Source organism: Juglans microcarpa x Juglans regia, chromosome 7D (genome assembly GCF_004785595.1).
Source record: "Juglans microcarpa x Juglans regia isolate MS1-56 chromosome 7D, Jm3101_v1.0, whole genome shotgun sequence".
NCBI lineage: Eukaryota > Viridiplantae > Streptophyta > Magnoliopsida > Fagales > Juglandaceae > Juglans > Juglans microcarpa x Juglans regia.
Genome location: NC_054606.1, coordinates 17,870,738 through 17,895,818, shown reverse-complemented (window position 1 = coordinate 17,895,818; position 25,081 = coordinate 17,870,738). Strand labels below are relative to the sequence as shown.

At 40.4% G+C, this 25,081-nt stretch overlaps 1 protein-coding gene and 1 long non-coding RNA gene across 3 annotated transcripts; one reads left to right on the top strand and one right to left on the bottom strand.

Moving 5' to 3' along the window:
• The first annotated feature begins 389 nt into the window (after positions 1 to 389).
• On the top strand, positions 390 to 22,235 carry LOC121238770 (GTPase LSG1-2). Of its 2 annotated transcripts, none has more exons than XM_041135794.1 (8): positions 390 to 588; positions 3,043 to 3,514; positions 3,827 to 3,928; positions 3,999 to 4,085; positions 10,082 to 10,175; positions 13,797 to 13,853; positions 20,641 to 20,720; positions 20,805 to 22,235. In XM_041135794.1, the coding sequence occupies exons 2-8, from the start codon at positions 3,291 to 3,293 to the stop codon at positions 21,958 to 21,960; spliced, it is 1,800 nt and encodes a 599-aa protein (XP_040991728.1). In that variant the 5' UTR covers positions 390 to 588; positions 3,043 to 3,290; the 3' UTR covers positions 21,961 to 22,235. The 2 variants fall into 2 exon arrangements, with proteins under 2 accessions (XP_040991728.1, XP_040991727.1); XM_041135793.1 differs by having other exon boundaries at positions 390 to 1,183.
• On the bottom strand, positions 5,539 to 13,079 carry LOC121238771. The gene is made up of 3 exons (XR_005935161.1): positions 12,930 to 13,079; positions 12,408 to 12,412; positions 5,539 to 5,550 (listed from the first exon to the last, which is right to left on the bottom strand). It is a non-coding gene; the product is annotated as an uncharacterized LOC121238771 (long non-coding RNA).
• Positions 22,236 to 25,081: the final 2,846 nt, after the last annotated feature.

Genomic DNA, 25,081 nt, shown 5'->3' with positions numbered 1-25,081 from the left:
CTCACATAAAATATAATAAACAATTCAATTTTTTTAAATTCTAAAATAATAATATTCTAATAAAATTTTATTTAACTTTTAGTTTTCATCTCAAATCATTTTATCTTAATTCACTATTCAAACTTAACCTAAATCTTCAAACAAAATTCAAAACATGCCCTTATAATAGAATTTTCAATAAAAAAATAATAATAATAAGCCATATAAGTATAATTTATTAAGACTTCGTTTGTTTTATAAATAAAATGAGATTAATTGATATTAAAATTAAAAATTGAATAAAATATTGTTAGAATATAATTTTTTTAAATAATTTTTATTTTAAAATTTGTAAAATTTAAATTATTATTTAATATTAAAATTTAAAAAGATTGTAACGATGAAAGTAGAGAATTTGAGATGAGAGTACTTGCGAAAACAAAATTCTAATCTAATCTTTAAGCTCTCCTCTTTTCTTCTTCCCACCCCCTGGGCAAACCCTCTCGATACCCTCCTCTCCATCTGTGTTGAGCTGCCGCCCCCGCCGGCTAGCTACAGCTCCTGCTCGTTGCCGCACCTCCTCCTCGGCATACGTCCACCACCTCGAACGTAAGCCTCTCCGTCCGTAGGTCTCTCTCTCTCTACTTCTGTTTCTCTCTCATCTCTCCCCGTACGTTTTGCCCTACCTTTGCCGTCGTCACCCAAGTTCCGGCACTGCGAGCTCCACCACCATCCGCCAAAACTAGCCTGCTGCGGTACAGCACCACCACACGACATCGCACCCCAGCGCCGGAAAGCCCCTTTCGGCCTCTCTCTTGTCTGCTCCGTTCTCCTCTCTCAACCTTAGTCTTTCTCTTCACCTCTGCCCAGCCAATACCGTGTGGACGCCATCCTCACACCACCAGAAGCCGAGCTCCTCCAAGCCACACAAACCAAGCCGCCCAGTTGCACCGGCAACGACCAAGGGGAAAAACCAAACCACGGAACTCTTCCTTCACACAAGTTTTCTCGGAAAAGAGCCGCGGACCAGCAACCATCACCGACGGAGACCTTTGAGACACACCGCCCCTGTACAGTTGACATCCCAGCCACCAAATTCAGCCGATCACCACCCCAAGTTGGGTAAGATACTTTCACCTTGCCAGTGTGCGTCTTGTTTAAACCGTGTCTAACCCGAGTTGTTGATAAATTAAAACAGTTCTAGGTAATATTTGCGGAGTTCCTTTGTATTCGTCCTGTGTACTTGGGCTTATGCCTATTTCTTGAATAAATTATTACTTATCAAAAAAAAATTATTTGCGGAGTTGATTTACTGCGATTTTGGTTAAGGGTTTGATTGGTTGTAAATTGATTTTCTTGGAGGTTGTTTGAAGTGTATTACGGGCAGAGGGAGGGTGATTTCTGCTGGCTTAATTATTATGGGTTGCTGAAATGAAAAGGAGAATTTAGGTGTGAATGTCTCGGATAGGCAGAAAATTGGGCGTGACAAAGGTTTGGTTTTTGGAGCTCGGAAGATTTTATAGCTTGTTTGGGAGACGGTTTATAACTTTAGAATAAGCTTGGAGGTTCAAAGAGTTGGTTAGAGGATGGAAGTAGGTTTATTTTAATGTAGTTTGGTCAATTAGGGCTTGGGTTGAAGCTTAATGGATAATTACATGGAGTACTTTATGCAAATTGTCAAACTGTCCTGAATGAGAGTTTGTTGCTAGAAACATATTTGATGATATGTGGTTAGATTCAATTAAATGGGTCGGCGTGTAAAGTAGCGAGTGCTTATGAAATATTTGAATGGACATATTCATGATTGGAGTAGTTCTGGCCAGTTATAGACAAAGTCCTGGAAGTTATTTTGGTTGGCTTGAAGTTGTGTAGTAACTGAGCTAGAAGAATGGGAATGGTGGGGTTATTGCCATGGAATTTTTTACTATGTTTCATCTCATTTCCTTTTGAGGTGCTAGGTTATTTGTATTGCATATATATTGTACTAATTTTGTTTAGGATTTGATCAATTATGCTCGACTTTGTTGTGAGACAAGTTATGTTGTGCTAGCAAGTTCATGTAAGCGATGCTCCTATGCTAGACTGGATAAAATTATGCTCCTATGCTAGATTGAATAAAATTATGCTCCTATGCTCCAAGAGAAGTTCAGTTAAGTTCTGTATGCTTTGGTTACAATCCTTGGCATGGGTAATAATTGTGGCCTCTGTTTTGTTATTGGCCCTGCCGTAGGTAATAATTGTGGCCTCTATTTTGTTTTTGGCCTTGCCACCGGTATGAAATGTGGCCTATGTTATGATGTTGGTACCAACATCTGTGTTTTGCATCTGAGTGAACTCACTTTGGTGACCCTGCAAGGTTCTCCCCATGGGTGGCCCGGGTCATGCCGCCCTTGGTGTGGCCACTCACCCACCCTCACATGGGTGGTTTTTTCCTGACATTATATGGTTTCTATTTCTATTTATTTTTTTATTTTCAGATTTTAAAAACCCAGATTTAAAAAAAAAAAAAAATCCAGGTATCTGGACAGATATGCAGATATCTACTCGGATCTAAATATATATATATATATATATATATATATATATCTGCATCCAGATCTCTACCCGAATCTGGGTTTCTCCAGATATCCACATCCGTATCCAAATCAACACCCTTAAATAACACATCTTGAAATGACTAGAATTTTTCTACTGGTCTGCCGATATATGGATGGATAATATTATATTTTCTGATTACTGAAACTAGGCAATATGCTTTCTTGCTTTCTTCCATCGGGGTGGCTATGTTTATATATATAGGCTTTCTTGCTTTCTTTACTTGCATATTGAGTTACCATGTATAATGGTACTAGTCCAAATAATGGACACGTACAGATGGAGCCAAAATGGTGGGATCCATATCTTAGATTACTTGTGATTCATGAAACATTGCATGTGAGGTATGAATCAAACAGGAGTTTCCAAAAAGTGTCTTTCCTGGCAACCAAACATCAATTGTTGGTTTTTAATTTTGTTTCTGATGATTGCTATCCTTGCTTATTTAGCTTCTTGTATGTTCTTCAGGTAAGGTCTGCTCCTTCACTGGGAAGAAGGCAATCAGAGCAAATAAGGTTTCCTAGTAACCTCAGAGTTGTTTCTACCTGTACACTGGCCACACCCCTTCCACGGCCTTGGAAGTTCTTTCTCAATATTCTGTCACCGTAGACCAGAGAAGAGATATCAGCATTCATAGGGTTTTTATATAGTTAGAGAATAGAAAAAGCAAAAAGTGTTGGTGCTGGGAAACTCAAGCAAAGATTAGTCGAATCAAGATGGTAAAAAAGGAGAAAATCAGGTTGGGCAGGGCTTTGGTGAAGCAGCACAACCAGATGATGCAGCAGTCGAAGGAGAAGGGCCACATCTACAGGAACCAGCAAAAGAAGATTCTTGAATCGGTCACCGAGGTCACAGACATCGACGCCATCATTGAGCAGGCCGAGGAGGCCGACCGTCTCTTCTCCCTCGACCACCCCATCCCCAACCTCCTTATCAATCTGTTAGTTCCTAATCATCATCCACCTCCCCCCCCCCCCCCCCCCCCCCCCCAAAAAAAAAAAAAAAAAACTATTTTATTGTTTGATTTTGATTATTTACATAATATGGTTTAAACCTTCAAAAATTTTGGATGCTAACCCAATTATTTGGTCTTGCTTTTAGGATCTCAACTTTTACATTTCGAGCCGATTCTTTCCTCATGATTTATGTTTTGTTTTAATCTTTATGGCTTAGGAAAATCTTAAGCTTGCCCATGTTACTTTGAATGCACATAAAAAAATGGTATTTCTCTTATGCCTATTTCTTGATGTAGGGATTCAAGCACTAGCACTAGCAACATGACACCAGAGGAAAGGAGAGAGCAACAGAAGAGAGAGGAGATGCTGCATGCCAGTAGTCTTCAAGTGCCACGCAGGCATGTGTTTCATCCCTTTCCACATTGGGGTTTTATCAATGTAGTCTAAAAGGTTGTCATTTTCTTGCAGGCCACCATGGAATGCTGGAATGTCCGTAGAAGAACTTGATGTAAATGAAAGACAAGCTTTCTTAGTATGGCGCCGAAACCTCGCAAGGTTAGGCCTATGCCATTAATTTATATTGCCCATCAACATGGACTCCAATACACTTGATTTTCGTTCCTAAAATTTATATTTTATATGAAATGCTTAATGTAGTGGAAACATCTGCTTAAATTATTATAATTTGGCGTATAGTTGTCTGACTGATCAAGTCACATTTTTTTTTTATTGATAAACAAAATTTTATTGAGCATGAAATAGAGAGAAAGGCTCGAGTATATGGCACAATTTTTTTGATCACCAAGAGAATTGTTCTGAAAGCAAACTCTTGTAGTAATTGACAATGTGTTCTATGATCTCGGTTTGGCTGGAAGAAACAGCTCCATCGACCATCAACGTCTCTATGGCATTGTTCCTTCTATGCTAGTTAGCCACCCGATGAAAAAACTTAGTGCATTTATCCCCTCCTTCAATCATAATGCTCTTGACTTTTTGTCTTCAAGATAGTTCTTCTAGTATAGAAACCCGTTCAAGGTTTCAGAGAATACCATCTCCTCCTCTACTCCGTCCAATCCTTTGAGTTCCTCAAAGAGATTAGACTTTTGAGCTTCCATATTGCCAAACGCTTGCTCATTCCCAGCCTTCAAATCTTTTTTCAGAGAATTCAATTTACATGACATGATGTAACTTGGAGTGCCATGAAATTGATAAGAATACCACCATTGTCAAACTCGATCGAGGAAGCCATTTGATTTCAGCCACATGTTTTCAAACTTAAAGTGCCTTGGGCCACCATGAATACCTCCACAATCAAGAAGGTTGAGAAAGAGATCTGAGCACAACTTGGGGAGTCTCTTTTGGATAAGTTCCGGGTAATGTGCTTCCCATTTAGGTGATAAAAGGAATCTATCGATCCTTGACCAAGAGGGGTGTTCTCGGTTGCTTGACCAAGTGGAGGTATCACCTGCAAGAGGAAGATTTAATAAATCTTGTTCATTTATGAAGTTAGAGAAATCTACCATTGGTGAATTGAACCTAGAACCACCTGATCGTTCACTCAAAAATCAAATGACGTTAAAGTCGCCACCAACACACCAAGGTAAATCCCATATACTGCTTAGGCGAGCCAATTCATCCCATAGTACTCTTCTTGCACAATCCAAGTTAGGACCATAAACACCTGTGAAGGCCCATTGATATCCATCCACAACGTTCTTGAATGAGCAAGCCACCATAGAATGTGCAATCTTCTAGCTTTTCCACCACTATTTTATCCCACATCACTAAATGCCACCTGATGCTCCATTGGATGGTAAATAATGCTACCCTACTTGATTACAACACAACGAACTCCTAATAGTGCTTAGGGGGATAGATTCCAATTTTGTTTCTTGTAAGCAAACGATGTCTAATCTCCAACTACGTAATTGGTTTCTAATTTTGAGACACTTTTCCTTCTCATTCAGCCCCTTTACATTCCATGAAACAATTTCTGCTTCATAAAACAGCATCCATTGTCCTTCCCTTCAATCTTCCATGGTTAAAACTGCTCTCTCCTACTCCATTGTTGACTGTCTAGTTAAGCCTTTTTAATTCTCTAGCCTCTTCTTTGTTGAGTTGATCTCATTTGGTGAGCTAGAGAGTCTGTTCAGCCTCTATAGCTGTGAGGAGAGCTATAAATTGGTCCTCAAAACCATTGTATAATATCCCCACACAATGTTGAATCTCCTTGACTTTGTCTTAAACCCTATCAGAGACCTAAATGTTGCTTCTTGGGTGTAGAGAATTCAATGGAGTAGGTGGTTCCCAATATACCTCCTCATTGGCTTGAGGATCTGCTTGTACGTCACCCACCCTAGCCGATATAGAAGACAACGTCTGCCATTGTTTTCCCTCGACCCCATCCAAATCATAAACGACCATAGCTTTATTTGGGATTACATTTTCCTTTGTATCACCCACTTCGTAAGCCCCAACCTTCTGAACTTAACAAGTCACCTATCTCTAGAGACAATTCTTTCTGGGATGATACCATCGTATTCTCCTCCATTTGGAGCTCCCGGGAGACATTTTATGCTTCAAAAGCAGAGTTAGTGTCGTTAGTATTTGTCGTCGGCGCCAACATTTCATCAGCTAGGACACTACCCACCAACTCGCCTTCTTCTGTCTGTGGATTCTGTGTAGTCCCCATGCGATGTAGCATTGGTTCTGATGGCTGTTTTGCACCATCGAACGATGACCCAATTTTGACGCTATTGTGACCTGCGACATCTGGCACCATTGAGGCCCTTAGAGCACTGGCATTGGCCTAGCCAAATGCCAGTGCCTAGCCAAATTTTGGCTAAGTAGCTCAAAAGTGGTCTGCATTGGAGTAGTCAAAACTTCCAAAGCTCCACTTTTGAACTACAGTAAATTCATCCCTTTCTGCAAATTTGACCAGCCACTATTCGTTTCAAAATAATATTTTATTTTTATTCCCTATGGCTACTATTGGATAATTAGATTGAGGAAAAAAATAGTTAAAAAACAATAATTTTAAGTAAAAATCAAATTATTAATTAATATATGGAGTGTATTTGCAAAATATAAAAAAAAAAAAAAAAAATTAAAAAAATTATTATTAAAATATCTAATATTATATTATGATTTTGACTGTTGGATGGATAGTCCAATATGGATTAACATCTCCAATGATTTTGGCTTTAGCCAAAACTTCAACTTTTAGTCAAATTTTGGACTTAGCAATGGCCAATGCTCTTAGATCTTTGGGCTTGTATGACTGAGGTTGGGTCGAATTGCTACTTCCCTTTCTTAGCCCACGAGAATCTTGTACCACTGAGGCCCACGAACTTCTTTCTAGCAGCTTCCTTTAACTTTTCTTCTCTGACTCAAGCCCAGGCCCATATCCTATTTTACCTGCTATAATAAGCCACTGACTTTCTCTCTCAATTCTATCAGCTCTGTTTTGAGGTTGTGTAGAGTCATCCTTTCTATGTCGCACCCCTCTGTCAGAGAGCCACCATCACTTCTTGCGTAAACTCTGGTTGTTGTCGGCACCTGAGACCTCCTATCTCTACAGGTCTCACAAAGGGTAACTTTTTCCTTCCAAGATACCCGTACTGACCTTCATACTCTGTTTCTATATCCCTTGTTGTGATTTCTCATGAATTTTTCCGGCGTCGCTGTTGGGGAATGGCACTGAGCATGAGACAACCTCTGCATACACTTTTGATGTAACTCCTCCACATGGGCCGTTGCTTATTTGCTTTTTGGAAGTTTCAGAATCTCCATACTCCTGTGCTACATTTTTGTCTGCACTACCACATAGCCCATGCAATTCCATAGCCATCTTCCTCCATGCCTTGCCTTCTACTTCCTCAGGAATGATGATAAGGCTCTTTCTTCCGCCACCTCTATATTGTCCAGTATCTACCAACTGTGTTGGAGGATCTCTGTTTACTAATTTTAGTATGTGAAATAACTAAAAAGACTAATATCACATTAGGTTGTCTAGGGTACCCAACTCAAAACTTAAGTGAAATTCTCCCTTTATCGTTTTCTTCTAGGAGTAAATATGAATTACACCAACAATTATCTAAGATAAAAAGAAGCTCAAGGTAAAATCAGAAAGCTTGCAGGACAATTATTATAATCATGGTGACAAGCTGCATGGCAGGAGTAGAAACACAAATCAATTAAGTTCAACATGCCTGTAGTTATAGCTGTAATTTAAAGATAGACAAAAGTCGATATAACTATGAAGCCATGAAAGTTCGCCACTCACAGCAAGCAACTAGCTGTGTGCCCGTTTGTGTGTGTGTGTGTGTGTGTGTGTTGTTGGGGGGTGGGGGATGGGACTTTGCAGACCTAAAAGTCTTGTATGCATTGGCCATCTGCCCATCATAGATAGAGACCTTAGTTTAGCAAACAGCTAGCTGAATACCTGTTTGCACGTGTGTGTGATGTCATTAAAATTATGTAAAACTAACAAGTAATCATGTCAAAGTATTGATGTTTGATGTTACATATAAAAAAATTTGAAGATAATTTCTACAACCAATGTGGGTGAGTCTAATATGAAGTGATGAATCCTAATGACATTTTACAACTAGTTTTTTATCGGTAATATTTAACAACTAAGAAACTTTTTATCACCCAATGCTAAGGGACTTGCATGACAATAATCCTTTTGTAGTTGAATACGTCACTAAAAAGTAAAAAAAAAAAAAATAATTCGCCGACTAAAAGCAAATAGTTAGAAGACTACAAAGCCACAATAAAATAGATTCGCCAAAGCATAATCAATAATAAACATGATTCACTTGACCTGAAATTTTCTCATTATGCAGCGAAATATTAACAATGATAAATTTATTTAAAAACTTGGCGTCAAGGTTTTTGTATAAATATGGCATACAGTAAAGAAGCATACATACCATGAACTCTGTGAATTTTATTTTTATTTTTATAAATAGTAAGAGATTTTATTTCCAAGAATAGGCATAGCCCAAGTACACAAGAAGTAGAAGCTGAAAAAAACTAAAGCAAATCGAGAGAATCATCTCCATTCAATACAAGAGCCTTAGCCCACAAACTCAAAGTATTAAAGAAAAACTCCCTAAGTTCTCCCATCAAGCATACTTTGTCTTCAAAACACCTCCCATTCCTCTCCAACCATAATCACCACATCAAACACAAGGGGATCATCTTCCAAATGGCAGCAGCACGTTGTCTTCCCCCAAAACCTTTCCAATAAGCAAGAAAATCCACCACTTGCTTAATGCTGAGGCATCACCCAAGCAATTCCTGTCCTACCAAAAATCTCATTTCACAAAATCTTGGCCACCTCCCAATGAAGAAAAAGATTGTTAACAGATTCACCATCTTTTTTACACGTAAGGCACCGATCTACTACACAAGGTCCACGCTTTCTTAAGTTATCTGTGGTCAGAATTTTCCAAGAGATACCAACCAAAAGAAAATGCCTTCTTACAAGGCATCTTAACTTTCCAAATGCATTTCCAGGGGTAATCACAAACACAATGGCAGGTTAGCACGTTATAAAAGGAACTAACCGAAAATCTGGAATTTCCTGCATGAACCCACAGCAAGCTATTGTTCCCTTCCCTGAACGATCTTTAAATCATATAATCTTTCCAAATGCTTTGTGAAATGAGCTATGAAAATCTTATTCTGACTTAATGAGGACAATATCCACCTGACCTGCCATTAAAACACTGGTGTTGTGTAAAATAAGTGACTTCCTTCCAAACTTCCAAACAGGTGTAATATACAAAGTCTAAAGGGATGATTGCTTTAATAAAACTAAAGAAAGAGCAAAGCATCTAAAATTATTTTATTTTATAAAAGAGTTTTGAAGAAAATAATGTAATAGATTCTCTTACAACATGCTACTACTGTGGGCTGCTTCTTATTGATTGTAATGGGACTAGTTTTCATGATTTTCTTGTATCAATGTCTAGTTCCTAATTTCTGTTAGGTGTTTTCTTTGTATACACCCTTTGTACTTAGGTTATGCCTACTTTGCGATCAATAAAATTTTATTTTACCAAAAAAAATAATAATAATAATGGAAGTGAATAATGTTGCACCACAAGGAGGAGTCTTATTTCCTATCAGCCCAAGCTTTCATTATATATGATTGAAGTGGATTGTATAGTTGTATGGGGCTACGGATGGTTTTGAATCACTTTTTAGAATAAGTAATGCAGTAGTGGGAAATTGGTTTTGAACTCATAGGTTATGTTTGTTTTTGGGTTTCTTGATTATTTTCTGAATTGTGTCTAAATTGGGATTTCATCTTCAGAAGCCTGTTGAATTGAGGTAAAATTTCAAGTTAGGGCACACATACTAGTGTGTTCTAATTTCACAAGCTGATGGATTTGGGGATGTGGCTTTGCAGATTTTTATATTGACCATCTTTGTGTTATTAGTTGGTTAATAAACCGTTTTTAACTCGTAATCATGATGCATTATGTAAATGTTCTGTTCGATGTATTTGCATCCTTATAGCAATGTATTGTCTTCAGACTTGAGGAGAACGATAAGCTTGTTCTTACCCCTTTTGAGAAGAACCTGGATATCTGGAGACAGCTCTGGCGAGTTGTTGAACGTAGTGATCTGGTAAGATCATATTCTCTATTAATGGTATGAAACAGAAAATTCTAATTTTACAATTGGGAAACAGTTTCTTTTTAGTGTTTTAAGCTTGTGGTGCTGCAGAAAAGAATTTAAAATCCTGAAAACCTATCAAAAAATTATTGTGGGGCTGCAGATGCATGAACATCAACAAGCAGTTAGTCCAACTGATTTTCCCTAATTGTCTGTGAAGGGAAAAAAAAAAGTGGATAGAATATTTCTTAGCTTTTCCTTCAGTTTGATAAGTGCAAATATCCCAGCAAGTGTCCGTCAGAAGTTTCAAGATGCTTTTACATTGGGCCAAAATAAAAATAGCTTTATACTACAAATGAATATTAAGCTAAAGTTCAGCCTCTTAGGATGTGCACGAGGAGAGGAGAAGATATTATATTTCATTCTTAGTATCAGCGAGTCGGGCAATTTATTGTTGTTGGAGCTGCTTGATTTTTGAAGAGGCAAAATATGGTGTAGGGGCATAGCAGTTTTGGTGTTGGTTTGTTTGTAGTTCCTTAATTTTCCTTTTCTTAAATATTGGTTTTTAGTTTATGCAAATTCTTTTGAGTTCTTAGTGGAAGAGAGTATCTTTGTCTTCACATGAAAGAAGCAGGGGTGTGCTCCGCTTGGTTTCTTTTTGGGTTAAGTGCCGTTGATTACCATGGAGGCCCTGTGTAAAAACTGCCTGAATCTGTGAAATCTTCAAGAATTACCAACACAACATTCATTGCGCAATGTTACTCCATTAGATATGGTTAGTTTCTCTGCCCTAGCAAAATATGGGGGAGGTGGCCAGAAAGGTTTTGCATTCTTTCTGGAGGCATAAGAGTAAGGCTGGACATATTTTGCCACTCAGCTCTGATTGTTTCTTTCATCATAACAGTTGGGGCAGCATTGTTGTCTTCTTGAGCACCTCATTGAGGTTTTGTTTCATATGATATAAGAGGTTCTTCAACGGTGAATATTATGGAGTCTCAATCTCAAAGGACAAAGAAACGGTCATATGTGGTGGCTCTGGTTGGACAAAGGCAGCTTCTGGCATCAAAAGTTTCAGTCAGGAGGATTTTTAGTAGTTCTGTAACACAATGTCCAGTAATATTCTTTTTTTTAATAACTAAGGAATTATACAAGAGGAAACACCTAGTTAAGAGGAAGAAATAGATACAAGAAAATCATGAAAATCTAGTCCATTGAAGTCACTAGCTTTAGCCCGTGGGAATAATGTATTAGCAAAGAACAATTGAATGTCCTCCAGTGAGCTGCAAGCATTCCCTATCTTCAAATTCCAATCATTGAGTTCCTTCCATATGCGCCTTAGAGTACAAATAGGAACCATCTTCCACAAAGCTGCAATTTGTGGAGTACAGCAAATACTCCTCCAGCTGGCCAGAAGCTTGACCACACTAGCAGGCATAACCCAGGCTAGCTCTTTCCAAAGAAATCATCCCATAAAGCCTGACGACCTCATAATGGAGTAGCAGATGATCCACTGTTTCACTACTCTTTGTGCACATACAACATCAGTCAACAATTATCAATTGGTGTTTCTGTAGGTTGCTCATTGTCAAGATCTTGCCCAAAGAAGCTGTCCATGCGAAAAATGCTGCCTTTGAAGGCGCCTTATTTCTCCAAATGTTTTTCCAAGGAAAATGAATGTTCTGCTGGTTTGTAAGGGTCTATAGAAGGAACGAACAGAAAATGTACCTTTTCTAGAGGGATCCCACCACATCTTGTCATCCCTTGAGTCCTCAAACTTGTAAGCAGTTGGGCCCTTCCAATGCCTACTCGCTGGTTTGTCAAAAGTTACTTGTTTAAATGACAAGGAACTTCGGAGACCATGCAAATGCAACATGTCTTTACTTGGTTAAACCCCAGGCGCATGTAATGTGCCCCCATCATACTGATTTGGTAAATCATCAACTTTTCAATGATAGGATACCCTTAGAAATTGTTTGCCCCCAAGGGTTCGAACCTTAGACCTAGGCAGAGCATATCCCCAGGGCCAAAGCCCTTACCACTTAGCCAACCCCTTGGGGTTTAGGATGTCAATAGTTATCACAAGTGTCATCTTGTCATAATATGAAAACTTTAGCCCAAGTCCGCCCCAGTCAGTAGTTAACGTTACATCACCAAATACATTTTTTTTTTCAAGAACATCGCCAAATACATTTCCCACCATTTTCTGAAGAGTGGAGGCCAGCTGTCACCCCAACAACAAAACACCACTCCTTTTTAAGAAATGTGCATTCGACAGAGATGCACATATACATGCATTCATTTTTTTTTTTATAAGTAAATAAATTTTATTGATCAATGAATGGTCATAGCCCAGTTCAATACACAAGAAGAAAACAACTGTATGCCCTAACTAAGAAGGTGCACATATACATGCATTCATTGAGACAAATATATCAAAGAAATGAAATCTGCTCAGTTCAGCATACAAGAAACAGCAAAAAGAATGCAGAAATGGAACACCCATAAGGCAGTTACTACAAGATGTTAACAGGAATATTTCATTGTTAGATAGACTTAATTAATTTTTTTTGTCGGTAAACAAATTTTAATTGATCAAAAGAGTATGCAAAAGCCCAAGTATATGGGACATATACAAGAGCAACACCTAGGTGTGCTAGTTTAGTGATACAAGGAATTCATGAAAGGTCATGCCATGAAAATCAATTACAATCGACCAATGGAGTAAAGTATTGAAAAAAGAGTTCTAAGCTCATCCTTCAACTGCACTTGGTCTTCAAAGCTTCTTGCATTCCTCTTCCTCCAAATGCACCACCATAGACATATTGGTACCATCTTCCATATGGATACAATTTGAGAGTTGCCCCGAATGCCTCTCCAAGAAGCGAGGAGATCACGTACCCTTCTCGGCATCACCCAAGCTAAATTATAATTGGGAATGATCACTTTGCTTATTAGATTAATTTTGGTAATATTTCTTAAACCTCCGTTCTTTTGGAAGATATTGCTGTGCAGTGAAATCTCTCCAGGGCTAAAGCATATTAGTTGATTCGGTTCTTACTCTGTTCGCTGGAGATGTTTGTTAAGCTTGCGTTCAGGCAAAACATTGTTATAACATGCCATAATCCTATTCCAGAATCCTACTTATCTAAAATATTATTAAAAAATTATTTAATTAATGACAATATAAACGTCCCAAATATTGTAGATTAGTTGTCATTGTTTTGTAATTCTAATAGTACTGTTTAATATCACTTAATATGCTTGTAAGAATTTAGTTATTACATCTAACCATAATTATTTAAATGCATATTTGTTATTATGTTTTCTTCAATGTCTTGGCTACGGCTGCACTTCTTTTGAGCGCTGAGCTTACTAGCTGGTAGAAATTTTTATCCGCCTGTGATGTTGATGTACCCCATCAAGGCATCAACCATAGAGAATTTAAAATTCCTCTTGGATCTCTTTTTCCTTTTGATTTCTATTAAAAGTTCACATTAGTGTTCCTTACACACAAACTAGGTGTTTTGCTATTCATATCTTATTAGCTTTTCTTTTTATGGAACATGTCGAATCTTCTATCATAAGTTTTATGTGATTTACCTCGGGATTCTGATTTCGTTTTTTTCTTTTCAGCTTGTAATGGTTGTTGATGCCCGAGACCCACTGTTCTACCGCTGCCCTGATCTTGAGGTAATGCTCTCTTTATTTCGTTTTATAAACAGTCCATTTGACATGCTTGAGCCCAATTGGACTTCTTTTTTTTTTTTTTTTTTTTTTGGGCAAATATGATGTCTTTCTAGATTTGAGAGAACCTGATAAAATCTAATATGTTCTGTAATGTCTTAGAAGCAAGCATACTATTACAAATTTGACAAATGAAAGTCTTACTAGAAGTACAAAATGGTGACCCTTACAATCTTCATCATGGTTTATGCCAAGCAGGGGAGGAACTAGGCATTTTAATATTGGGGACTGAAGTAAAATATTGTGGTTTTGTAAACATGTGATTAACAATGTTTAGAATATTATAAGATATTAAAATACTGTGTTTTTAACTTATCAAAAAAAAAATACTGTGTTTTTAAGTTGTTCTTGAATGTCAATATCAATATGGAAACTTTATTTAAAATCTTGAGACCAAATCTTTTAGATGGTTCATCTGGAATGTGATGAGACAAAAAGCCACATATATAAGTTGTAAAAAGAAAGATATAGGACTTTCATTCGGATTTTAATCGACTCTTACCTATTTTGGGTTGATTAATTTATTTGTGAATTCATTTAGCCTATATATATATATTGTCCCATATATTCATGTTCTTTTAGACCAATGCAGAAGACATTACAACCTGTCCAACAAGTTCGTTTTCGATAGAGTTTAGTTGCACTTTCAAAATTCCTGAGGATTTCTTGAATCTGGGGCATTCTTATATGTTGGTTTGGTGGTCTTGTGCAAAGGAATAACATTCTCATCTTATTTGCCTTTTTTTCTTCTATCATTTTCATTTCCTTCGTTATTATTATTATTATTATTATTTTTTTATAAGAAAACGATAATGTTATTAATAAAGAATAGGCGAAGTCCAAGTACACAAGATGATATACAAGAGATAAGGCCTATCTAGATCACAATATTAGAAACTAGAAAGTCATGAAAAGTCAGGCCGTTAAAATCTAAAGCTATGGCCCATAGAAATAAAGTACGAAAAAAATGAGTGCGAAGTTCCTCTAGTGACCGCTCCTTGTTTTCGAAAGTCCGCTCATTCCGCTCTTGCCATAAGCACCACATAATGCAGGACAAAATCATCTTCCATACGGCTTTGATTTGTGAGACTCCTCTCGGAAGCGTCCAGCTAGCCAATAGATCAATCACCGTTGCAAGCATTACAAAATATAAGTCAACTCGGCTAAACACTTCCAGCCACAAGGCTCTAGCTATCTCACAATGTAACAAGAGGTGTTCTACTGTCTCACCGTAACTCTTACACATACAACACCAATCGAGGATAACTACCTGTCGCTTCCGCAGATTATAAATAGTCAAAATCTTTCCCAATGGTGTTGTCCAAGTAAAGAAAACCGCTTTAGGAGGTGCCTTATTCCTCTAGATTTTCCTCCATGGAAACTGAGTATGTGCTATATGTGAAAGGGACTTGTAGAAAGATCGGACCGAAAAAGTGCCTTAACCTGCAGGAGTCCACCACAACTTATCAACTTGCTGACTGTTCGGCTTCATCGAATATAATAGGCTGAAAAAAGCCTCAAAGCTGTCTATTTCCCAATCCTGTGCTACTCTACTGAAAGTGACATTCCACTGCACTTGGTCCCCTAAACGAAGCATGAGGTTCGCTGCTGAAGCATCTTGATTACTAGCCACAAGGAAAATAGCTGAAAAAGAATCCTTTAGGGCCTCATTCCCGCACCATATGTCCCTCCAAAACTTGATTCGGGACCCCCCCCCCCAAGACTACTCTAGCACGGCTATAAAATTCCCCCCATCCACGTCGAATAAACTTCCAAACCCCTACACCATCAGCCCCATGTGGCTCTTGAGTACACCATCCGCCCCACAAACTCTCATATTTGCGATCAACCACGTGCTTCCATAAGGCGTCTGATTCCATGTTATACCTTCATAACCATTTCTCAAGTAAAGCCCGATTAAAAATTCTCAAATTCTTTACACCCAAACCTCCTGACGAGATTGGTCTACACACCTTGTCCTATCTCATCAGGTGAAATTTGGATTTGTCCCCCATCCCGCTCCATAAGAAATTCCGATACAATTTTTCAATTTGAGCCGCCACACTAGCAGGTATAGGAAACAAAAACAAAAAATATTTAGGTAAGTTAGAAGAGTGCTCTTAATGAGAGTCAAACATCCACCCATCGACAAATACAATCTCTTCCACCCAGTCAATTTCCTTCCTATCTTCTCAATAACAGGATCCCAAATAGACGAGGCTCTTGAGGCTGCCTCCAGAGGCAATCCCAAATAAGACATGGGAAAAGAGGCTACCTTGCACCCAAGTATACTAGCTAGTTGCCTAGTATTGCTGACGTTCCCCACTGGTACTAACTCTAACTTGTCAAAATTCACTTTCAAACCTGACACTGCTTCAAAGCATAGGAGGATAGCCTTCAATGCCTTCAACTGATTACGGTCTGCCTCAGAATAATAGTGTGTCATCTGCAAAAAGTAAATGAGACAAAGTAATCATGCCCCTATTGGGGTCACCAATCGGGAATCCAGCCACAAAATCGTGAGCAACCACCGCCGATATCATCCTACTAAGGATAATAATGACAAAGAAAAGTGGGGATAGTGGGTCACCTTGCCTCAAACTGCAAGAACTACTAAAGAAACCTGTGGGCAACCATTGATCAAAACTGAGAACCTTGCAGTTGAGATGCACCAACTAATCCACGACCTCCATCTAACCCCAAACCCGCATCTCCCCAGCAAGTATAAGAGGAAATCCCAATTTACATAGTCGTAGGCCTTCTGCATATCTAATTTACAAATAACCCCTGTGGAATTTGACTTTAATCTACTATCCAGGCTTTCATTCGCTATAAGGACTGAATCCAAAATTTGACTACCCCGAACAAACGCATTTTGTGGCTTTGAAATGATCTGACCGGAGTCCTCCCCTAACATGTTTGCAAGCACCTTAGAGATGATTTTGTACACCCCACTCATAGACTAATGGGTCGAAAGTCCTTAATCTCCAAGGCTCCAATCTTCTTTGGGATCAATGCAATGAAAGTGGCAATAAGGCGTTTCTCAAACTTTACAGTCGAGAATAATTCCTGAAACACATTCATAATGTCCTCTTTCACTACCTCCCAACAAGTTTGGAAGAAATCCATCGAGAAACCATTTGGACTAGGAGCTTTATCTTTAGCCATGTGTCTTACTACATCAAAAACTTTCACCTCTTCAAAAGGCCTCTCCAACCAAGACATTGCCTGAGGCTCAATAGTGTCAAAGCCGAGGCCATCAAGCTTAGGCCTCCAACCCTCTCGTTCTGAAAGCAATTGTTCATAGAAATCCACCACATGCTCCTGAATCCTATGGGCCTCTTTGCATTCCATACCATTTATATTCAGCATTTCCATGGTATTAGTTCTTCTATGGGAGTTAGCAACTCTATGGAAGAACTTTGTGCTCCGATCCCCTTCAATCAACCACAATGCTCTCAACTTCTGTCGCCAAGAGATCTCCTCCAAAGATAAAATTCTCTCCAATTCAGAATCCAACTCTACCTTCCGTTGTAGCTCCTCAAGTGAGAGAACTCTCTCCTCAAGTATCCTCTCAAACTGTTACAACTCCTCCATGGATTTCTTTCTCTCCCCTAAATAACCAAAAGACTGAGCATTCCAGATCTTAAGATCATACTTCAAGGCTTTGAGTTTACCAGCTAAAATAAAAGAGGGGTTACCACGAAATTGATATGAAGACCACCATTGCCTAACTTTATCCACAAAGCCTTCACTTTTCAGCCACATGTTTTCAAACTTGAAGGATCGGCGCCCGCCTCATATGCTACCACAATCCAACATTATGGGAAAATGGTCCGAGCAAAGGTGACCTCTTTTGGCACACCTCCAGATAATGCACTTCCCACTCTAGTGAGATTAGAAATCTGTCTAATCGGGACCATATTTGATTATTCGACCAAGTAAAAGAGCCCCCCATGAGAGGAATATCCAACAAATTTAAGTCGAATATACACTCTGAAAAGTCTAACATTGCTGGGCGCATCCTACTGTCTCCTGATCGTTCACTAGGGAATCTGATGACATTGAAATCCCCGCCTATGCACCAGGGGAGCTCCCACCAGCTATGTAACCTCGCGAGTTCCTCCCATAAAAGTCTTCGATCATTGTCTACATTTGGTCCGTATAAACCTACAAAAGCCCACATAAAATTGTGTACCACACTCTTGAAAGAGCAGGCCACAGTACACTCTCCCACAAACTCCTCCATTTTCTCCACAACTCTTTTATCCCACATCAATAAGATTCCACCCGAAGCCCCCTTAGAAGCAAGATAAGTCCAATCCACATACGTACAACTCCATACACTTCGCACAATCCTCCTAGAAACAAAATTCAGCTTAGTTTTTTGTAAACATATTATGTCCACCCTCCACTCCCGAAACAAATTTTTTATACGAAGTCGTTTATTTGCTTCATTCAACCCATGGACATTCCAAGATACAATTTTCGGCTTCATAAAGGAAAGGCAAGCCCCTTCCTTTTAGCTCTAGATCGACTTGAGCTTCCCTCATCATTCATCAACCAAGTAAGGCGCTTGAGCTCTCGCTGTTTTTTCGACCCCAACTTCTTAGACTGCGAATGGCCTGCCTCAATGGCCGTAAATAGGGCCATGAACTGTTCTTCATAACCTACACATTCCATTCCAACACAGTATTGGATCTCCTTCATCCTATGGAGCACCCAATCCGACACATTTGATTCATTGGGTAACATAAGATTCAACGGGATAGGCTCCCCTTCATTGGGAACCCACTGCAGGTTAGAAATTGGCCTCCTCTCCTCTTTCCCGAAAATACTCTTGTCCTCCCATTCAACCAAAACATTGCTAGTGGCCAACTGAGTTTTAGGGACCCTCGAATCCACACTTGCCAATTTCTAAAGTAAACCCTCGTCCTCCACCTCACCTTCCACACCTTCACAGGTTTCTGAAAGTGCCCTTCCCGTCGACATAGACTCCAAATGATCTAGGAAGTGCACAGGGGACTCCAACTGATGAGGCAACCCCTCCATGGTGGCCAATGGCAGTTTCTGTCCACAGGTGACAACACACGGCTGTGACATAAGCTGTGCCCTTCCCGTCGACAAAATCTCTACCCCTCCCGTTGACATAAGCTCCAAGTGGTCCAGGAATTGCACAGGAGCCTCCATCTGAGGAGGCGACTCCTCTATGGTGCTCATCAGCAGTTTCTGTCCACACTGGGTGGAGGTGGCGACACACGACAGCGAGAGCTCTTCGAGAAGCCTAGATCGTGACCCTAGTGCTCCTTTTACCTCCATCGTCGGCACCATTTGGGTCGTCGAAGGACCCATGACAAGTCGCAATGCTGCCGATGAGGACTCCGGCACGGTGGCTGGGCCGCCGTTAGCTGAGGCCCTTCTGGAAGTGTCCTGGCAAATCCTCCACATGGGAGGCCTCTTCTTCCCAGCGGGCTTGGGCCCAGGTGTGAGAGGCCCACTAGTGGGCCTGATTTGATTCAAGGCCTTTGGAAGGCTATAGCCCTCCTTTGACAGGCCTGGGCCCTCCTGCTGCCCAGCCCGAAACTCTTTACTCAGCCAAGGCCCAGCCCTTTCCTCCCCACCTCTTTCCTCTTTAAGCTCGACAACAGAAATCAGAACATCAACTTGATTCTGCAACTTTCCCAGTTGCACCTTTGCATCCCGCAGTGCACATAGCACTTCCCCCTCAGCCACGCCACCTGCCTATCTGCTCCCATCACGTCGTAATGTGTCAGAATCAGAACTGAAGCCTCCTCTCTGCTGTACATTGCCTCCACTTATCTGTTTGACCACAGGGACTGTCAAGGAGGCTCCACCAACAGTGGCTCCTTTCGCACCGGTGGTGGTAATGCACCATGACTGGTGGTGTACTTCCTTTCTTGGAGAGACTCCCACAGTGCCTCCCCCCATCTTTCTCCACCCACTGCTGTCCTTCTCTTTAGGCACAAAGACACAATTTCTTCTACCACTACCCCCATACTCCACCACAACAATATATCTTTCCCTATCATTCGAACACCGCTGCGCCAGAAAGCTTCGACTACCCTCCCTTACGGGGGTGAAAAAATCACATTTCGCTTCCTTCGAACAATCTATCAATGCCTTGGCCAACCAATGCACTGTTGAAGGACCCAAAAATAACCTTGACTTCACCCTCCTGCTTTCCTCAGTGATGACTAACCAGCCCCCATCCTTGGCAAGTGGGAAAAGCTTGGATTCAATTACAATATCCATGTAGAAACCCATCTTTCCTCCTTCACCAACCACCCAAGCAAGGAAAACTACGTATTTTTTTACATGTGTACGGAGAGAAAAGTGTTTAGGAGAGAGAAAAGTGTGTGGGGCCTTGAATAAATCCCTTCGTAATTATTGAAATATTAAAGATCATTTTAGAATGATTCTCATATACCAAGAATCTCATTATATATAAATCTTGTGAGTTGGCTTATGAAGCAGAAGAGGACTCATTTCCTATTGAAAAATTCATTTCTGTGATCCTTTAAATGGGATTCCCCAGTGGAGGGATCCAATTTTTACTAGTACACTGAATTCTGAGATTCGAAGAAATGTCTTGCATATCTGTCATCTGCAAATAAACTCCTACTAAACTTAATTATTTCCTCTGTTACTGGATGATTTCATGACTGCATGGAGACGTGGACATGGGCATAACATTTAGCTTCTCTGAATGCAGGCATATGCACAAGAGATTGATGAGCACAAACGGACATTGCTTCTTGTTAACAAGGCAGATCTTTTACCATTTTCTGTCAGGTTAGTATCTGCTTTATCAAGTGTCTGCTATTTCTTCAGGTGTTTAACCTTGTTCAAAGGTTTCATTGGTTAGCTTTCTTGCAGGCAGAAATGGGCAGAATATTTCCGCCTTAATGAGATTCTCTCTGTGTTCTGGTCAGCTAAAGCTGCTTCTGCTACTCTTGAAGGGAAAGATTTTAGTGACCCTCAGAAGACGCAAGATACCCAGCAGAAGATGGATAACCCTGATACAAAAATATATGGAAGGGATGAGCTTTTGGCCCGCTTACAGTGGGAGGCAGAAGAGATCGCCAAGATGAGGAGGAAACCACACTCCAATAGTACAGGTTCATCTAATATTCAGTCTCAGTCTCCTCGTAGAGATGTTGGTGGAAGTTCTGCATCGAAGAGTGTAATTGTGGGATTTGTTGGCTATCCTAATGTGGGGAAGAGCTCAACAATTAATGCTCTGGTGGGCCAGAAGCGCACAGGTGTCACTTCTACTCCAGGGAAGACTAAACATTTTCAAACTCTCATTATTTCTGATGAGCTGACCCTATGTGACTGCCCCGGATTAGTATTTCCATCCTTCTCAAGCTCAAGATATGAGATGATTGCATCTGGAGTATTGCCTATTGATCGGATGACTGAGCACAGGGAGTCTGTACAGATAGTGGCCAATCGAGTTCCTAGACATGTCATTGAGGATGTCTACAAGACTAAGCTGCCAAAACCAAAGCCATATGAGCCACAGTCCCGGCACCCTCTGGCATCTGAACTGTTGAGAGCTTATTGTGCCTCTCGTGGGTATGTTGCTTCTAGTGGACTGCCTGATGAAACTAGAGCTGCCCGCCAGATTTTGAAGGATTACATTGACGGGAAGTTGCCCCACTATGAAATGCCCCCTGGAATATCCAATGAGGAAGGTGAATTGGAAGATACAGTAGAACCACACTTGTCTCAAAATGATGATTCAGATTCATCTGATATTGAAAACCCTCGAGAAGTTCAAGGTGAAGATGCACCTAGTTTGGAGCATGTGCTGGATGATCTCAATTCGTTCGATATAGCTAATGGTCTTTCTTCTAAAAAGCTCACGGTTAAGAAGCCCAAGGCATCTCATAAACAACACAAGAAACCCCAGAGGAAAAAGGATCGATCGTGGAGGGTTGAAAATGATGATGGTGATGGAATGCCAGTAGTAAGAGTCTTTCAGAAGCCAGTGAATGCAGGTCCTGTAAAGGCTGAGGATGGTGATTGAGAGTGGGTAACTTCTGTTGGATCATGATCCTGGAGTCTACTTGTGGCTGCAAATTTAGTAATTGACTGCTTGTCTGGCTCGCTCTCTTCATCTCGCTCAGAAAAGAGAGGATACAGAATGAAAAGAGAATGAAGGTTATATTTTACGTTGCTTCTTGCAGTTGTGTAATTGAAGTTTAGTTGATGGTGTAGAGAATGCATGCATTTACTATTATCTTTTTCTTTGCTGAATAATTTGAAGACGTGAATTTGGCCAAAAAATTTTGTTGTGTTTCATATTGATCCACTCTTTTCAATAGCAAACTTCAAGCCTGGTAGCGTAGCATAGTGACATTATCTAAATTCATGAGGTAAGAAAGGGGTAGCTTGAGGGGAAAAAACGAATGACCAAAGCAAAGGGGACTTTACTCACTAGAAGACCATCTTTATATTTCTTCCTCTCCGCCATTTTTATCACAATAAAAGAGGGCAGAGCGAGACCATTAAAGCTTGTAAAATCACCATAGATAATAGAAATTATCCCCAAATGACCCATGTGCATGGGCTCTAGTGTAAAACCGCGAAAATGCTGATGGTTTACTCTACTATTTTCTATACTCCAAGTACCAAGTCACCATCGAGAGCCACCAAACGGACAGCATGCGTGTCATCTCGAGGACCACAGCAGGCACCATGCTTAGCTCACTGTCATTGACACTCTACTTCTTGTCCCAACAAACTTGAGCTTGTCGACTCAAGAAATGGACACGGGTTGGGCACCTAAACTTGCCACACTCAGCATGGCCATGCATAGGCATAGTTGACACCGTGCATGTCGATCCTATTCATTGCCATGGCAAGCTTTCAAATTGCTAGCCATCATGGCATGCCAAGCCCGCCACCAATAGAGATGCAACTGCATGGCCATAGTTGACACCGTGCATGGTGTTAAGGATGAAGATTCTCTGCCTTAATATAAGGCTTTCCTATTTACAGACCTCATTGACCTGTGATTAGTGTAGTCTAATTCTTTCCATTTATTCTCTTGATTCCTTTCATTTATTTGTAATCAATCTGTATATGTAATTTCCATACATAGATATGTAAATACTTTTATATAATGAAATAGACTCACCAACGCAAGTGTGGTGGTTTTTCAAATATTCTCATGGTATCAGAAGAACTTACGGATTAACCTCCATCGATCCTTCTCTTCAATGGTTGCCGAGTCCACTCTTCTCCCCTTCAACACCCTCATTCACATGGTCACAATAAAACTTTCCTCTTCCAACTATCTTTTGTGGAAGAGCCAGTTGCTTCCTCTCTTAGAAAGCCAAGAACTAATCGGCTATGTGGACGGCACACTTGAGCCTCCACCCCGTTTTGCCCCTATAGATTCTCAGACGCCAAACATCAAACATGTGGGGTGGAAGAACACAGACCAATGGCTTCTAAGCCTTCTCCTTTCCTCTCTCACTGAGGAGGCTATGGCTGAAGTGGTGGTTCTCTCCACCTCTCGCGACGTCTAGGTTGCCTTGGAGAATACTTTCAGTCACCGTTCCAAGGCCTGTGAGATCAGACTCAAGAATGATTTATAGTTGATGAAACGCAGCACCAAGTCTATCTCTGAGTATGCCTGAGCCTTCAAAGCCCTTTGTGATCAACTTCACGCAATCGGTCGACCCCTCGATGGCACCGACAAGGTGCATTGGTTTCTTCGAGGTCTTGGCTCGGAAGTCTCGAGCTTCTCGACGGCACAAATGGCACTCACTCCCCTCCCCTGTTTTACCGACTTGGTGCCCAATGCAAAGAGTTTTGAACTCTTCCAAAAATCACTAGAACCTGCTGCTCCCACTCCAGCGGTGTTTATTGCCTCTAATCGCACCTCTGCAAAAACGAATCACAAGACCTCTTCTTCTCGTAATCAACACAGTCGTGGTGGTGGCCATGGCAGAGGTCAAGGACGTTCTTTTTCTGGCAGGAGACCACCTAGTTGCCAAATTTGTCGCGAGGAGGGGCACTTCGCAGACCGCTGTCGGCAACGCTACGAACGCCATCGTCCAAACTCGGAAGCTCAGCAAGCCGAAGCCTTCACTTCCTCTTGCTCCATCTTAGGGAACGATGCTTCGGACTGGTATTTAGACACAGGGGCTTCGGCCCACATGACTCCAGCCCATTCCACTTTGGACCAGTTCACTTCATACACGGGTAAGGATTGTGTTATTGTCGGGAATGGTGCGTCCCTTCCCATCACTCATACTGGTAAAACTTCACCTTGTCCTGATGTTCAATTATTAGATGTTTTCGTCGTCCCACGCATCACTATAAATCTTTTGTCTATTAGTAAATTAACGACTGATTTTCCATTGTCTGTTACATTTACTAATAATTTTTTCACCGTTCAGAATCGTCAAACGGGAAAGGTGGTGGCAACCGGTAAACGTGATGGCGGCTTATATGTGCTAGAACGTGGAAATTCTGCATAAAATAAATCTCTTTCTACTTCGTATGATCTATGGCATGCCTGTTTAGGACATGTGAATCATTCTGTTATTTCTTTTTTGAATAAAAAAGGACAGCTCTATCTTACCTCTTTTTTGCCATCACCTGTGTTATATGGAACATGTCAACTTGCAAAAAATCATCGTTTGCCTTATTCTCACAATGAACGTCGTACGTCCAAAGTATTAGATCTAATTCATTGCGATCTATGGGGTCCCACACCTATCAAGTCAAATTTGGGTTTTACCTATTATGTTTTATTCATCGATGATTTTTTTCCCTTCACTTGGCTTTATCCATTGAAATTGAAATCTAATTTCTATAATACTTTCATTCAATTTCAAAAATTTGTGGAAAATCAACACTCTGCTCATATCAAAATTTTTCAAAGTGATGGTGGTGCAGAATTCACTAGTAATTGCTTTCAAACTCACCTTCGTAACTCTGGCACTCATCATCAGCTCTCATGCCCCTACACACTTGCTCAAAACGGTCGTGCTGAAAGGAAACATCGCCACGTGACTAAAACGGGTCTCGCTCTTCTTTTTCATTCTCACATGCCTACTTGTTTCTAGGTTGACGCTTTTAGCACTGTGGCTTACATCATCAATTGTTTGCCCACACCGCTTCTCGGAGGTATG

Bases quoted from the DNA above. Each gene is read 5' to 3' on its own strand.
- LOC121238770 (XM_041135794.1), top strand. From the start codon at position 3,291: ATGGTAAAAAAGGAGAAAATCAGGTTGGGCAGGGCTTTGGTGAAGCAG. The intron at 3,929-3,998 runs GCATGTGTTTCA...ATTTTCTTGCAG, and splicing joins AGTCTTCAAGTGCCACGCAG to GCCACCATGGAATGCTGGAA. The intron at 13,854-20,640 runs GTAATGCTCTCT...CTCTGAATGCAG, and splicing joins ACCGCTGCCCTGATCTTGAG to GCATATGCACAAGAGATTGA.